This window comes from Ornithorhynchus anatinus, chromosome 14 (genome assembly GCF_004115215.2).
Source record: "Ornithorhynchus anatinus isolate Pmale09 chromosome 14, mOrnAna1.pri.v4, whole genome shotgun sequence".
In the NCBI taxonomy this organism is placed as follows: Eukaryota; Metazoa; Chordata; class Mammalia; order Monotremata; family Ornithorhynchidae; genus Ornithorhynchus; species Ornithorhynchus anatinus.
The window spans coordinates 35,682,905-35,699,389 of record NC_041741.1 but is presented as its reverse complement, the minus strand read 5'-3'; the positions used below and the strand labels follow the sequence as shown (position 1 = coordinate 35,699,389).

The window sequence follows — 16,485 nt, the reverse complement described above, 5'->3', positions numbered from 1 at the left end:
TGGGAGCAGATTGCAAGTAATAATAATAATGATAATTGTGGTATTTGTTAAGCTCTTATAATGTGCCGGGAACTGTACTAAGCTCTGGGGTGGTCCCACATGGAGCTCACAACCTTAATCTCCATTTTACAGATGAGGTAACTAAGGCACAGAGAAGTTAAGAGACTTTCCCAAGGTCACACGGCAGACAAGGGGCAGAGTCGGAATTAGAACCTGGGTCCTTGTGAATTCCAGGCCCATGCTCTATCCACTAGTCATGTTGCTTCTCTATGATGGAGACATGTGAAGAAAGGCAGGGAGAGGCAGTCCTTGAAGGCAGAGGTCATGTCTTCTAATTCTAATCACTCTTGCCCATGCATTTAGTACAGTACTCTAGCATGCAATAGGTCCTCAATAAATATTGTTGAGTGATTGGATATCAGGAAAATAGAGACACAAGGGTTTGGAGACAGATAAGGAGATTCATCAGGGGTTAAAGAGAAGCATGGAGAATGTTGTTGGAAAAGGTGGGGAAGGTCACTGAGGGAATCAGAAGAACTGTAAAACCAGGTTTTGGGCAGATCGAGGAAGACAGGATATGAGATACATGATGCATGTTGAGAAGTAGTGGAGGGACAGCAACTGGGCAAAATGAAAATGTTCTGTTAACACTAGCCCGTTATCTCCTGGGGAATTAAAATAAGTGATTTTGAATTTTTAAACTCAATGACAAAGGCACTTACTGAAGAAGGTAAATTTAGTTGAGTTAATTCAATGGCTTGTTAAAATTACAGAATAAAAACCACATTAACTCAATGTGTTTGCGGAACAAAACACATGATGAGTTTTCATTATGTTGATTTAGAGGATGAGTTGTTCTTCTATATTATTTCTGTAAGTAGGAAGATGTTCCTACTGAATCTAATATATTCTGAATTTAAACTTACAATTGATGAAATTAAGTACAAAAAGGAGTTCCATATCAGATCTTTATGTAAAAAGTTTAGTAAAATATGAAAAATCATTTACATTCCTTTTTTTACACATTTTCTCAAAAATTTCAAAGCAGTGGATTGTACCTTTATTATAGGAAGAATATCAACTAAGTGTTTAGAAGAGGTTAATTCACTGCTTGGTCTCTTCCCAGAATCTGGAAAAATAGGAAATTAAAATTTTAGCATGTAGAAGCAAATTATTCACAAATGAACACAAGAAACTGATAACAGTTCCATTCTTAACTTGCTAAGATATACTCACAATAAATCCACCACACAAGTCTGTTTATAACCTGAACTCAAAGTATTGTCTTCAACAGAGTAAATAGATGTTTTAAGGTAACAAGAAAATATAGCCAGATTCTACTGCTGTGGGTTTCTGCAACAATGCCACATTCATAAAAAGAAATTAAACTCCACAAAGGAAAGAATGATATAAGTATTAAGATGAAATAAGTTACAATACATGAAAGTCTTCCGCTTTCAGTGACCTTGGCAGCAGTGCCTAGGAACAGTTATGATACTGTTAGGGTATTCCAAAATCTACGGTACTAAATGAAAGTACTCCCATTGCACGGCTTGCAGCGGCTGGTACTGCAACTATAAACTCTTTCGTGAGCCAGTCACATCTGCTGATTACATTATCAAATATAAAAAAAGTGAGATAAACAAGATAGACTTTGCACATTTGTTTTCACTTTCATAAGAAACTTGAAAAAGGACCCAAAGTTCACCAGATGGAAAAAGACATAAACTGCTAGATTTAAAAGAGTGAAAGTGCAGGAAGCGACTAAAATAATTTGGAGGAAGTAACTGAAAATTGCTTTGAGGCACCAAATAATCAATATTTCAGAACAACACGGAAATATTTTGGGTGTGCCTTAGTGACCGCTACCACAACCTATTTTACCTCCTAGAGATTAAGTGCTTTTTTTGTTTAGGCAAAGAGAAAGGATGGAGCACTCAATTAGCCTGGGTTCCTGGAAAGAGGTTCCCTGCCTCTCTGCTGAACCTCTGCTTCTTGGATGGCACCACAGGGAAAAGTGAGGTAATTCTCTTAAAATACAAAACAGTTGTCAGCCTTTCCTTCATTCTGTCCCCCTCCATATGCTCCAGACCACCACGTGCTCCATTTTCAAAGCATAATTAAGGTGACACTGCCTCCAAGAGGCCTTCCCCAATTAAGCCTTCTTTTCCCCAACTTGCGCTCTCTTCTGCATTGACTGTGCACTTGGATCTGTGACCCTTAGACATTTGCTATTCCCCCCAGCCCTACAGAACTTATGTACAAATTATATATTGTAAATTATTTATACTCTCTCCCAGTATATATAGACTGAAAGCTCGCTACGGGCAGGGAATGTGCCTACTAATTCTGTTGTATTGCACTCTCCCAAGAGCTTGATAGAGTGGTCTGCCTAGACTGATCCACTCTGCCCTCTTCATCCTGGTCACTGGGGCTACTACACAGGAAGGAAGGCCTGGACCCTAATCAGTCTCTTACAGAGACTTCAGGAGATACCCAAGCCGCTCACAACAAGGATCCCTTCAGTGACTTCCTCCTGTTGGGGAGGAAAGGAAGCTGAGTTGCTTTTGAAGGAGGAAGTCCCAGTTTTTAGTGGAACCGGCTCCCCAGGTTAGCAATATGATCACATATACAGAGTGGAGGAGATCTCGTGACAATCTTCAGAGAGACTTTCTGGTGCCAACTGGAAACTGACAAGGAAGCCCACAAAGGTGTGGGTGGAGTTGACAACCTGGAGGTTGGACTGTTCCCTCACCAGAGCAAACACACAGGCAAAGTGAAAAATATGATAATTTTCTTGTGGCATGAGACTCATTTGAATGGTCATGAAAGCATATTTAACACACAGACACATACTAAGCCTGGGCAGTAGATGGTGCAGGTGGAGAAAGAGGTGTCCTAGTCAATTATTTGGATTAAAATTTTAAAGAGTTGATGGCTGAGCTTTGGTATACAACCTGTGTACATGAATAATAATGATGATGGTATTTGTTAAGCAATCAAGTATTAAGCGCTGGGGTGGATACAAGCAAATCAAGTTGGATACAGTCCCTGTCCCTTATGGGATTCAGTCTCAATCCCCATTTTACATATAAGGTAACTGTGGTCCAGAGAAGTGAAGTAACTTGCCCAAGGCACACAGCAGACAAACGGCAAAGCTGCAAATAGAACCTATGACCTCTGACTCCCAGGCCCGTGCTCTATCTACGACGCCATGCAGCTTTAACACAATATATCATTTTTATATCTCAACATATGGGACTTCCATAAAAATGTTTGACTAATAAAACCTCCCTAACATTAACTGATTTATTATCATTACTATATTATTAAATGCCAGTCGTTTCCAATTCAAAGCGAGTACACGGATAAACTTTTTCCAGAACATCCTGTCCCCTGCCATAATCCGCAACCTAATAGTTCTTCTGCTATCGGATTTAAAATGTTCAATATTGTTAGTGCCTTTTTGGCAAAAACAAGTCATGAAATTTCTTCAAATAGAGTTTAAGTCTCCGACTGGATTATCTTGGGGTGGTAAATGGTGGGAAATATAGGAGGGAATAGAGAAGTCATGGCAGGGACTATTCAGAAAGTGGACGAGAGAGACCAAAGTGGGGCGGGGGAGGTTTTAATGGCATTTTTTAAGAGCTTACTGTGTGTCAGGCACTTTTCTAAATGCTGGGGTAGATACAAGCTAATCAGGCTGCACACAGTCCATGTCCCATAGGAGGCTCATGGTCTTACTCCCCATTTTACAGATGTGGTAACTGAGGCACAAAGAAGTTGAGTTGCCCAAGATCAAACAGCAGACCCGTAGCAGAGCCGGGATTGGAACCCCGTTCTTCTGACTCCCAGGTCTGTACTCTATCCACTAAGCCATGCTGCTTTTGAATAGGAGGGAATTCGTTTCTACAGGGTAAATCTAAATCAGCTTGAATAGAATAATCAGATCCATGTCTTTATAAACGGGCTAGGTAAAATGTGTCTGGTTGACCAGATAATGGTAATAGTGTATGTTTCAAGGCAGTTTTGTCTGGAGGAATTGAAAAGCCTTAATTTTGGTAGCCTTATACATGGTGCAGGTTGCCCTAGGAGCTGAGAGTACTAGGCGCTCTGTACTACTCTCCTCACTTAATAATAATAATAATAATAATGTTGGTATTTGTTAAGCGCTTACTATGTGCCGAGCACTGTTCTAAGCGCTGGGGTAGACATAGGGGAATCAGGTTGTCCCACGTGGGGCTCACAGTCTTAATCCCCATTTTACAGATGAGGGAACTGAGGCACAGAGAAGTGAAGTGACTTGCCCACAGTCACACAGCCAAAAAGTGGCAGAGCTGGGATTCGAACTCATGAGCCCTGACTCCAAAGCCCGTGCTCTTTCCACTGAGCCACGCTGCTTCTCAAGGGCAAGCCACTTAACTTTTCTGTGCCTCAGTTACCTCATCTGTAAAATGGGGATTAAGAATGTGAGCTCTATGTGGGACAAAGACTCTGTCCAACCTGATTAACTTGTACCTACCCCAGTGTTTAGAACAGTGCTTGGCGCATAGTAAGCACTTAAAAAGTACCATTATCTTCATTATTTCATATCTGCTTCATCAGTTTAGTTAATCTAATCTATTTTACCTGAGGTTTTTGCCAATTTTCTTGATAAGTAACCTAAGTGTTCCAAAATTTCACTTAATCGTAACGCAGCCTCTGCCACCACCACAATATCGACGTTCTCCATTTTACAGCACTGAAGTATTTCATTTATCAGCCATAGCAGATGAACCGACTAAGGACAAAAAACATACAAGAGACAAAATGTTCGGGGAGATTCAACTAACATTCATGCTGATCATACACCAGAGAACCCAAACTAAAGAACTCCCTCCCCCTCCACATATGCCAGACCACGAAAAATTTTCAGGTCCCATCGTCTCCAAGAGGCCTTCCCCGATTAAGCCCTCTTTTCCCCAGCTTGCTCTCCCATCTGCATCATCTCTACACTTGGATCTGTGACTTTTGGGTATTTGATATTTGCCCCACACTCAACCCCACAGCACTTAGGAACAAATCTTTATATATTATTTATATTAATGTCTGTCTCCCCCTTTAGACTACAAACTCGTTCTGGGCAGGGAACGTCTCTAATTCTGTTGTACTCTCTCAAGCACTTAGTCCAGTGCTCTGCCCATAGTGAGCACTCAAATACTAATTTGATTGACTGATATTTGTTACTTCAGGGACCAGAGGTAGAAGTGCAAATCCACCCTCGAAATGACCAACCTCTGGGGGCAGACCTTCCGAAGTCTAATTTCTGGTGTGTTACTTTCCCATCCACATCCAGAAATTTATGGCCAAGCATCCAAACCCAGACTTCCAACCTTAATAACCAGATCACTTCAAAATTGGCCTCAGGAGTAGTCTGAGAATTGGCATTAGCCTGAGAATACTAAGACTAATACTCAACATACTCAGACTAAGAAGCTGGAAAGCTTCTCTGGGATTCTCAAAAACACTTTTGCTTCAATTCCACACCTGAGATAAATACCCTGATACCGTAGACTGTACTGTACTCTCCCAAGAGTGCTCTGCACCCAGTAAGTGCTCAGTAAGTACAACTGATAACATTTCAGGAGATATTCAGGATGAAAGTAATGGGGAAGATTGTCTTTTAGACAGAAATCTAATTAGATTAAGGTAAAAAACAGGCATGCGTATGTAATTAAAAATATACTTTGTTGACTTTGATTTTCTGGGCAAATTTTAAGGAGTCGTATCCACTTATGTCCCCACTGATACTCATCCGCTGTACTCCTAGTTTGTACTTCTGCCACAGGAACATTACAATGTCAACAACTATTTCTCTGTCAGGTCGAATGTTCTGAAGAAAATAAAAAAAGAGTTAGGACAAATGATTCATCAGATATATCCAAAATATAAGGTAACTACAAAACCAAAATTTCATTCTCCTAATATTACCACTAAGTGTTATTTTCCCTTTTTTATTCCCTCTACAGATTTGAAGAGAAAGACTAGAGACTGAGGGTGTCAGTTATAGAAGCGCTATTGAAAGCTGGATATATCAGTTGGCAAGAAAAATTCCCTCCAAAATTTTGGTCAGAACCTTTCCTGATCATAAGATACATATCAGCCCCAAAGAGAATAGTGACCATAGGATAACCATACATACTAGAGAGAGAACAGTCATGAATTTCAGGTTCTGTTCTACAACCAAAGGAGCCAAGGTGGTAGGAGGGAAACAACGGCTGGGAAGTGGTGACCACTGAGCAACAGCAAGTAAGTAAATGAGCAGAGAAGAGGGCTTCCTCCCCTTCTTCCTCCACAGTAGCTGAAATAAATCATTTCTCCAGCATTTCCTGAAGGTTCCCAATGCAGCCATAATGACATGATTATTCATGGAAACCACAAAAATACAGTTAGGTATTTTAATACAGGAGGTAGAGGCAGGAGGTTGCAGGTGCCCTACAGCTATGGTGTGATGACAGTGGCAGGATTCCCACTGCTGTAACCCATGAGATGGAGGTCTGTGACTGTGGGGGAAAGGAGGAGGGAAGAGGGGCAGAAGGGTATCATTTACTCTTTCCCTTCCTTTGTCCCTTAGTCCCTGTCACCCCCACAGCCTTTCCTCTCTGCCTCCATCTTTTCCCCCTCTACTCTCCTTTGTTCTTTTACTCTGCTCCCTCTTTTTTTCTGCCTCCTCTTTTTCTGATTCACTTTCTTCTCTGTCCTTTCAAGTTTTTTAGTTTTCTATGTTTCTTGCCTTTTAAGCTACAGTCCTGGAGACCTCATCCCCTCACTTACTTTGGGTTCCCCAAGATGAGATCACCTTAACACTTTACATACTTGAATGGCCACTACCAAAGAGATTTCTAAAATCTTATTATTACAAGTGGAGCAATATGTGGACCACAGGAATTTATTTGCAGAAAGCATATCTCAAAGAACTGAAAACATATAAACCAATATCATCAGAACATTCACTTTCCTACACATCTTTAAAGATTCTGAAAAGTAATGCACAGAAGAACATTAGTAATTCTAAATACTCTAGAATTTACAGCCATGAAATGAAAGGTAAATCCAATTAAACCTGTTGCCCTTTCCTTAAAAATATACTGTTTTTTACCTGAATTTTAGAAATAAGTCAACTTGGGAGACCCCTGGAAACAATACCTAGTGCCAGATATGCTCATTTATTATAAGACATAAAAAATACCATTTTAAATATCCAGTGGTATACATCCTATCACAAATGAGAAAAATGTTCAGAACACCTATTTCACCTGAGAAGGAGCACTGATACAGGAAAGCAATGTTGCTGCCAAGTTGATGAGTTCATCAGAGTGGCCAACAGTCTTCCTGGATACATCTAAATTGACAAACCATAAAAAATCATAAGTGCAAAAAATAAACGAAATTACAAAATTCAGAATAAAACACATGCCTCTGAAAGGAGAAAAAGTAGTCCATTTATCTTTGCTTTTAATCTGCAAAATATAGTTTTGACCACATCTTGTCTAGAAAATTTCATGATCTAATAGAAAATATCTTGCAAATCCTAATTAATATTACTTATTTGCCCTGCAATAAATGATAAATTCCCTTGTCTATTGGTCAGTCTCCAAGTAATGTGTAACCTAACAATAGAATGTAAAATAAACTAGCCTATTACAGGATATATTAAAAATTAATTTATATTACCAAAGAATTTCAGGCTTGGACCACTAGTAAGGATCAAGATGGCTACAGTACGTTATCATAAGGAGATTTATTTTTCATAAAATTGACTCAAGTATGTTAGAGTCTCTAGAATTTTGGAAAATTGCATCAGACCCAACCTTAAAAGGTGCAAAAGAGTCCAAACACAAATCTCGAAGTTAGTTCTTACCTTAAGAATAAGATGACTTGATTTTCAGAAGCTTAAATTGGAATGAAGGTGTGGGCCCCCTGATGCAGGATGAAAATACAGATAAAGGAAAACACAGAGACAGAGAAAGTGAAAAAATAAAGGAGGCCAAAAGAAGACAGAAACAGAAAAAAAAACAACAACATGGACAGAGAAAGAGTTGGAGAGAAAATGAGAGTAAGAGAAAGAAAAAGATAGAGAGAAGAGGGGATAGAAGAGAGGAGAAGAGAAAGGGGCAGGTGTGACAGGCATGCCCACATTCATATACATAGGCCCATGTCCCTGGAAACCTACAAAGAGAGGCAGCATCTCAGCCCTAACAACCACCTCTGCCTTATCCCAGTCACTGCATAGCAGAGCTACAATTTCGCAGCAGCCAACTAGGCCACAACTGCACGTCTCGGGCATGTGAGCCACAATATAGGGAAAGAGGAAGGAGCAGCCATGCCCACAGCAGCTGTGGGTTGTTTTGTGATGATTTCCCTGGAGCTACTCCACCTGTGCTGAAATCCTCAAAAGAGCATGAGAGGCGGAAGCAATTAGGATGGCTGCTGCACACTGACAGAGGAGAGAAAGACCAGGCAATCTCATCTCCATTTCTTCCTTTACCTTCTGTGCCACTGCCAAGGTTGTTTTTGTCTCCTTTCATCTCCCACCTGAAGCTGGTCTGCAAGCATCCCCCAGACTCTTTAAGGAGAGCAGTTGGGCAAGAACTTGAATTTCTAGCCCATCCCTAATGTGGGATGAATGGTCACTTGATTCAAGGAGCTGAGTAGGTACTCACCTGAGAAACTGCATTTTGCTTATCTTGTTTCATCTTGAAATTGAAACCATTCACTTTCATTTGGAGAAGGCTAGGTGTGGTAAACACCGCTCATTGGTCTATACTGTAGCCATGTTTTTAAAAGTCAGTTAAGATCTCTTGGGGAATCTTTTAAAGCTGGCCTGCTTTACCCTCTGACAGTAGGAGTCCCTCCAGACTCAGGGGTCCCCTTTTATTCTCCATCGAAACCCACTCGCTTGGAGAACTCATTTCCTCTCAAGGCTTCAAATAACATCTCTATGCAGTTGATTCCCAAGTCTATATCTCCTGCCCTGACCTCTCCTTTCCTGCAATTTCGTATTTCCTCCTGCCTTCAGGACATATCTACCTGGATGTCCTGCCAACACCTCAAATCAACTACACTCTTTATCTTCCCACCCACACTCAAACTCCTTATCCTCCCCATCTTCCCCATCACTGAAGACAACAATGCCATCCTCCCTATCTCATATGCCTGTAACCTTGACATTGCCCGACTCATCTTTGTCATTCCAACCACTCTGTCAAGGTTCTACCTTCACAACCCTGCTAAAAGCCATCCTTTCCCCTCTGCCCGAACAGCTACATGCTGATCCAAGCATTTATCCTATCCAAACTTGACTACTACATCTGCTGCCTCACTGTCCTCCCAGCAACCTGTCTATCTCCAATTCCAGTCCACAGTTCACTCTGCTGTACAGAATATTTATCAACAAAAACGTTCTCAGTCCATGTCTCCTCACCCCTCAAGAATCTCCGATGGCTGCCCATCCACCTCCGCTTCATACAGAAACTCCTTATTATCGGCTTAAAAGCATTCAATCGGCTTACTCCGTGTTACCTCACACCTCACTGATTTCCTACTAAGGCCCAGCCTGGACACTCTAATCCTCTGGATCCATCTTACTCACTGTGCCCCAATCTCATCCACCTCACCAGCAAACCCTTTCCCATGTCCCCCACCTATCCTGGAACTCCGTCCCCCCGCTCTATATATGCCAGACCACCACTCTCTCCACCTTTAAAGAATTATTAAGATCATGTTTCCTCCAAGGGGCCTTCCCCAGTTAAGATCTCTTTTCCCTGGCTCACATTCCTTTCTATGTCATCTATGCACTTGGATCTGTGACTTCTGTACATTTGTTATTCACCCCACTTCCAACCCACAGCACTTCTGCACATTGCCGACTTGTTCATTTCAAGTGCTTAGTACAGTGCTCTACACATAGTAAGTGCTCAATAAATACTATTGAATGAATATCTTTAAATTATATATTATCAATTACTTATTTACTCATTTTAATGTCTGTCTCCTCCTCTAGACTGTAAGCCTGTTATGGGCAGGGAATTTGCTAATTTTGTTGAACAGTACTCCCCCAAGAGCTTAATACAGTGCTCTGCACATAGTAAGCCCTAAATAAATATCACTGATTGATTTACCAAAATAAAATTCCCATATGAACTTACCTTGAAATGCAATTTTTTTTCCAGAGCCACGAGGAGCTCCATCTCTAAAGCATTCCGAACTAAAGATGGTCCCTTTTAGCCTTTTTACATTGATTAGTGGTTCCATTGCAACAAGAAGTTTTAGATCCATTTCTGATTTTTTCGCTGCTGAATCATCTTGACTCTAGGAAATTCATGCCCAACTAATTAGCAATTTAGCATGGTTAAGCTTTATATACAAAAATACACTCAAAGAGCATGATAAATATCCATTACCTTTAAAAAATTAAGGAGTAGATCAACTGTAGAATTAAATAAATTCCAATCTTCATAAGTAAAAGCTAATTTTATAAATCTCACAGCAGCATCCACAGAAATGGCATTTTTTCCTGTAAAAGCGATGCCAAAAAACAAAACTTTTTATGATATTTTGAAAGACTAATTAAGCATCTGGTATATCAAAATAAAATATTTTTCAGGTATTTGGCAGAGAGTTGTTTCTAAATAATACCGTATAAAGTGTCAATTGCACTGATGGTATTTAATGTAGACAAAATTAAAAATTATAAATTTTAAAGACAAATGATCCAACAGGTTCTTCAGTGGGCAAGAGAAGAATACTCAATATATATTTAGCATTTAAGCTATCATACATTTGCTCTTCATGTTAACTTATTTTAGAGGGGTAACTTTTTACAACAAGACATTTGGAGAAATGTTTGAGGGAGAATAATTTCTGGGCCTTTGGCTAAGATATAAATAAATGCAGAGAAAACAAAATATAATAATAATTATGGTGTTTATTAATCACTTACTATGTTCTAAGGATTACAAGATAATCACGTCAGATACATTTGCTATCCCAACTGGGACTCACAGTCTAAGTAGTAAAGAGAAGAGGGATTGAACTCCCATTTTACAGCTGAGGAAGCAGAGGCACAGAAAAGTTACGTGACTAGTCAATCATATTTATTGAGCATTTACTGTGGGCAGAGCACTGTACTAAGTGCTTGGGAGAAGAGAATACAACAATAAACAGACACATTTCCTGCCCACAATAAGCTTATAGGCTAGCCCAAGGTCACAGAGCAGGCAAGTGGCATAACAGGATTAGAATCCAGGTCCTTTGACTACCAAGCCTGCACTCTTTCCACTAGGTTATGCTGCTCCTTAATTTGCAAGAGAAATTTGCAAGAAAATCATAATTGGGTTTTCCTGAACATGCATTTGTGGGTAGATACACATGTTCCACTAATTCTAATTAATTTACCTTCTATTATTAGTTGCAGTTGAGTTGAGTTGGCATGAATGATTTGGAAAAAGTCAGGTTTTTTCTGTAAACTAGGTCCATTAGGTCCACCTGTAATGGAAAAAGTGCATTCAATTACTATATATTTTTCTTGGGTTTTCTCAGAGGTTACAAATATCCCATGAAACATATCCTTTTTAAATGAGACAATAATAAGAGTTTGGGAGGTGTAATTTTAAAAAACACTTATTTTTTACAGAACAGTTTATGAAATATCTATGTCTATTCTCTCCATTTCTGTTAAATGGCTGTCACACAAATATACGCTTAAGCGAAAGATGGCAATGTTAAGAAAGCCTGCCCATACAAATATGAATGAGGAACCTACTTACCTATCCAAAGAGATTTTCATAAGGAGGCCAATCGAATTCATTATGTTAAAGAAAGTTCATGAGATTAACCAAGGGCAGAAAGTAGAAAAATGCCCATCCATCTGGAGAGTGATTTTTATCTTGACCATTATTGTTTTAACAGAATAGAGAGAGAGGACACTTTCGTACTACTTGGGGCTAGGTTGCATAAAAAGGGACTTCAAAGAAATGAGTTGTCACGGTGGAATGGTTATGGTATTAGAATCAATCACGTTAGTAGAGGGTCTTTGTGGACAGAGCATTACACCAAATGCTTGTAAAAGTATAATAAAAGGAGAAGATATGTCCTCTTGAAGAAATGTAATTTCATCATGGGCAGGGAATGTGCATACCAACTCTGTTATATTGTTATATTGCACACACCCATGCGGTTAGTACAATGCTGTGCACACAGTAAACGCTCAATAAATATGATTGATTGAAGACATGGTGCCTGCCCTAAAGCAGCTTGCAAGCTGAGACATACATAAACTAATTTACAGATACGAAGGAGACTAGAGATGGATATGTGGGAAAATCAGTGCTTAAACAGAAGAGTATGTAAATCACTACGGACAAAAGTAATATGAGTGGTTGTGATTCCAAAAGTGCTGAGACAATAGTTGGGTGGATATGACCTGGAAAGAGGAAAAATTACATAACTGGGGAAAGCCTTAGAGAGACATGAGACTTTGCAAGATCTCTGAAGCTAGAAAGAGCTCCTGGATCATGATGGCAGCCATTTGGATGGAGAAGAAGTAGCAGATATGGGAAGTATGATAAATAAAAAAGAGTAGTCAAGGATAATACCTAGGTTAGAGGCTTCAGAGCCAGGAAACAAGATGAATGGTCAAGTTGTCCACTGAGAAAGGAAAATTAGGAAGAAGGGTAGTTTTGGGAAGGAAGTTGAGGAGTTCAGTTTGTATGGATGTCATGTGGGTGACTTAAGCTTTAATGTGCCTAAGAGATGTCCTGGAGGCCAGAGGAAATGTGAGATTGCAGAGGGGATGAGAGGTGGGGGCAACTGATAGCATAGATATGGTAGCTGAAATCATGAGAACAGATGGATGAGTTCTTCTACCACGTGAGTGTAAAAAGTCAAGAAATGAGGACTCGGAACAAAATCTTGAAGGACCACTACAGTTAGGGGGTGAAAAGCCAGTTAAGGAGACAAAAAGGGTCCACAGAATTGAAGGTAGCCAAAAGGTCACCGCAGATAAGAATAGAATAGAGTCCATTTGATGTGGCAAGGAGAAACTCATTCACGACCATAGAGAGTGCAGTTTCAGTGGAGGGAGGAGATGGTAGTAGGACAAAAATAGAGTTGAAGGAGAGGAACTGGAGGCAGCAGGAATTCGGACATGGGTGGGTGTTGGGAAGTGGGAAAATACCTAGAAAGTGCAGTGGGATCCAGAAGAGCATTTTTTTAACTAGGAGACAAACATGTTTGAAGGCAGAGGGGAAGGACCCATCAGAGAGGGGCAGTTGAAGATGACCATTAGAGGGGGATGGAGGAAGTGGGCAAGAGATTTTGGAAGGAGAGAACAGATGACCTCAGAGGCACAGGTAGAAGAGGTAGATTTTGAACAGAGGTGAGATCTCCTCTTGAGAGGTGACTACTGAAAATGAAATATTGAATGTGCAGGTGGGAAGGAGTTAGGGAGGTGAGGAGGGCACTTGTATAGCCCAGCTTGATGGTGTCCACTTTTTTTAAAAAAGTACCTGATAAGGCTATTGGATATTAGAGCAGAGACTGGACCTTCCTTTCAGGAAGGAGTTAATCACTGCTGGGAGCAATGGGCATGGATGCCCAAGGAGGAGAAAGAAAGTAATGTTACTGAGATGAAGAAAGGGCAGATATGCCAGGAATGGATGAATTTGCAGTGGAAGAAATTGGCCTGTTCAGATATTTGCCAATCGCAAGTGTTCTGCCATGTGAGCACAGGAGCAGTAGTGATTTAGGGATGGAACTGTGTCATTTTTATGACTTTTCAGAAACGAGCTTGACATTTTTCCTGGGTTTCAAGAACACACTTTTGAGAATAGAGAATATTCAAGGCCATCAACTTTACCTATTAAGAGTTCCAATCCTGCCATAAAAAGCTCCAAGACAACATCACGAACTTCTATTTCATCAACTGTAGGAGGGCCAGTTTGCAGTGTTCGCCGGTTACTATCAGAGAGGGCTTCCAAGATCGCCAAGAACTGAGATGCAGTGTTTTCGAACATCTCTGTCAGCAACCGCTCTGTTACAGTGCGGGGCCATTGTAACTGAAACCAAACCACAACAAAAACTTAAAAAGAGCCAGATGCCAACTTTTTATCTGGAGCCCGGGGATGAACCTGGGGTAGTGTTCTTAGGAGGGTGAAACTTTAACTATTACTTTGAAGGGGCACAGTTTCTAGAGGCAGAAACCACCCCACTGACCATCACTGGGAACCTAAGAAGTCCCCAGCTGATCCTGAAGCCTATGAGGGAAAGACAAATCCCAGAAACTGGCAGACATGCAAAAAAAAAACAAAAAAAAACCTCTGACCACATTTGGGTACAGAAAGCTCCCCAGGGAGGAGAGAAGTCCCAGGTTTTCCTGTGACTCTCCTGGATTAGAGTTAAACCAGCAGGATACCTTTATTTATTATCATCTACTCCTCCTTACCCTAGCTACTAAAACCATTTGTCTTGTCTTATACTGTCGAGCCATCTCCTACCCACTGCGACTCCATGGACACATCTCTCCCAGAACGCCCTACCTCCACCTGCAATCATTCTGGTAGTTTACCCACAGAGTTTTCTTAGTGAAAACATGGAAATGATTTACCACTGCCTTCTCCCACACAGTAAATTGGAGTCTCTGCCATCTACTCTCTCCCATGCTGCTGCTGCCCGGCACAGGTGAGTTTTGACTTGTAGCAGATGGCCTTCCACTCGCTAGCCACTGCCCAAGGTAGGAATGGAATAGCTAGGCCTCTGCTTGACTCTCCCCCCTGTAGTCAAGACTGGTAGAGTACTGGAAACTCTCCAGGTGCGATTCTAAGAGAGGACTAAAACCACTTATGAGCTGGTAAGGGCTACCAATGAAAACACAGCATTCATTGGTCTTTCAAGTCTGAGACTAAAGTCTCATTTATAGAATTAATAAAATGAAAGAGAGGTTGGTCTAACAATGATCCACCCCTTAAGGCTGTCTAAGATACTTTCAGACATTCCAGAAATCAAAGTTTCTGTTCACGATTCCTGAGAGATTTGGTATAGGTTTGGGAATGTTGTATTTGATGATATATGCTTCTGTGTGTTTACCTGTGCAGTCACTTCCAAAATAATGTCTATTTTAATTATGCATTTTGGATAATATGCTATTGAGAAATCAGAGAATAATCTTTTGGTAACATGCATTTCTCTGGAGAGAAAGTGATATGGTGTTGGAAGAAACATTTGTGGCTATTAATGCATAACTGGACACAGGATGACTATTTAAATATGTCTTTTCCTTACAACAGGGTTCTTCCTTAAGAGAGCAATCCCCTTGCTAGATATTCTCTATAAAGAATAACTGTTGGGAATTATTATAAGCTTTTTTCCTAAGGTAAAGGGCACATTTAATAATCAAAATTAGAAAACTATCATCATGAATAAAAAATAAACCTTTATTTTACATGCTACTTTCTAGAATCAAAAAATTCCATAGCCCCTTAAAAATCAATGTGGCACTCTTGATTATGCAAATAAATCAAAATTCCCATCACGGAACTATAGTGTGGTTGTCCACATGCCCTAACCCAGGTTACAATGTCAGCAATTAGTATGCTCTAACATACTCCTAATGGTCGTGAACTTTGAACCCAGAGTTAAATGTGGCCCAGCCATAATAGGAGCCATTATTAGGTTTCCTTACTCAGCTAAATACTATTTTTAGAGAAATATAGTTAGTAAAATATTCAGAGAAAACAATCGTACAAAAGAGTAGAACAGCAAATCATTGATCTGAACTAATTTGAAATTTTTCTGCTGTTTCACCAGCAATGTCATGCGAATCAGGTTCAAACCAATTAAACAGCAAAATCTGTTTTATACTTTGGACAGGTTTCAGACATATTTTAAAAGAAATAATAAAGTTTTATTGATTTACCATCCATGAAAATATATTCTTCAGGGCTTGTTTGAATTACATATATATATACACACACCTGTCTCTCATAAGAGAAAACTATACAGTATATTCTCAAACTTACAGTTTGTGCTTCCTTTAGGTTAATTCTTACTTTGGGTCTCAAGGACCCTTTGGGTTTTCTTCTTGGTTCAAACACTGCCCTTTTGAAGATCATCACTGCCATCTGCCTCAGAAAAAATGATTTTAAAGTTACAAGAATTAGATCTTGAACCCAATCATCACTCCCTCTTCCCCAACAATGCAGGGAGGCAATGGGGAGAAAACGTGAGCTCATTTAAAGTTAGTGGGGCAGAACTGTTCTTCTCAGATTACATCAGCACAGCCACTCTGTGATCTATGCTCAGCTAGGTTGTTCCTCTCATAACCCCCCCTCCCCCAATAAGGCATGGTCAGGGCAAGTTGAGGCAGATTTATTCAACAGCTTTTGGGGGTCTTTTATATTTGTTAAGCACTCTGTTATATGCACTGGGTAGATACAACATAATCAGGTC

General features: G+C 40.1%; 1 protein-coding gene and 1 non-coding gene across 2 annotated transcripts in view; both read right to left on the bottom strand.

Moving 5' to 3' along the window:
- Positions 1-16,485, bottom strand: part of CFAP54 (cilia and flagella associated protein 54) — a 174,323-nt gene that overhangs the window by 134,360 nt on the left and 23,478 nt on the right. Inside the window, exons 8-16 of the mRNA XM_029078670.1 lie at positions 16,056-16,157; positions 13,898-14,096; positions 11,437-11,526; positions 10,443-10,555; positions 10,188-10,350; positions 7,296-7,381; positions 5,726-5,872; positions 4,630-4,780; positions 1,059-1,129 (exon numbers count right to left, since the gene is read on the bottom strand). Of these exons, the coding sequence (XP_028934503.1) occupies positions 1,059-1,129; positions 4,630-4,780; positions 5,726-5,872; positions 7,296-7,381; positions 10,188-10,350; positions 10,443-10,555; positions 11,437-11,526; positions 13,898-14,096; positions 16,056-16,157 (1,122 nt within the window). The remainder of the gene's footprint in view (positions 1-1,058; positions 1,130-4,629; positions 4,781-5,725; positions 5,873-7,295; positions 7,382-10,187; positions 10,351-10,442; positions 10,556-11,436; positions 11,527-13,897; positions 14,097-16,055; positions 16,158-16,485) is intronic.
- On the bottom strand, positions 14,729-14,866 carry LOC114816772. Its single transcript, XR_003764580.1, has one exon. It is a non-coding gene; the product is annotated as a small nucleolar RNA SNORA7 (small nucleolar RNA).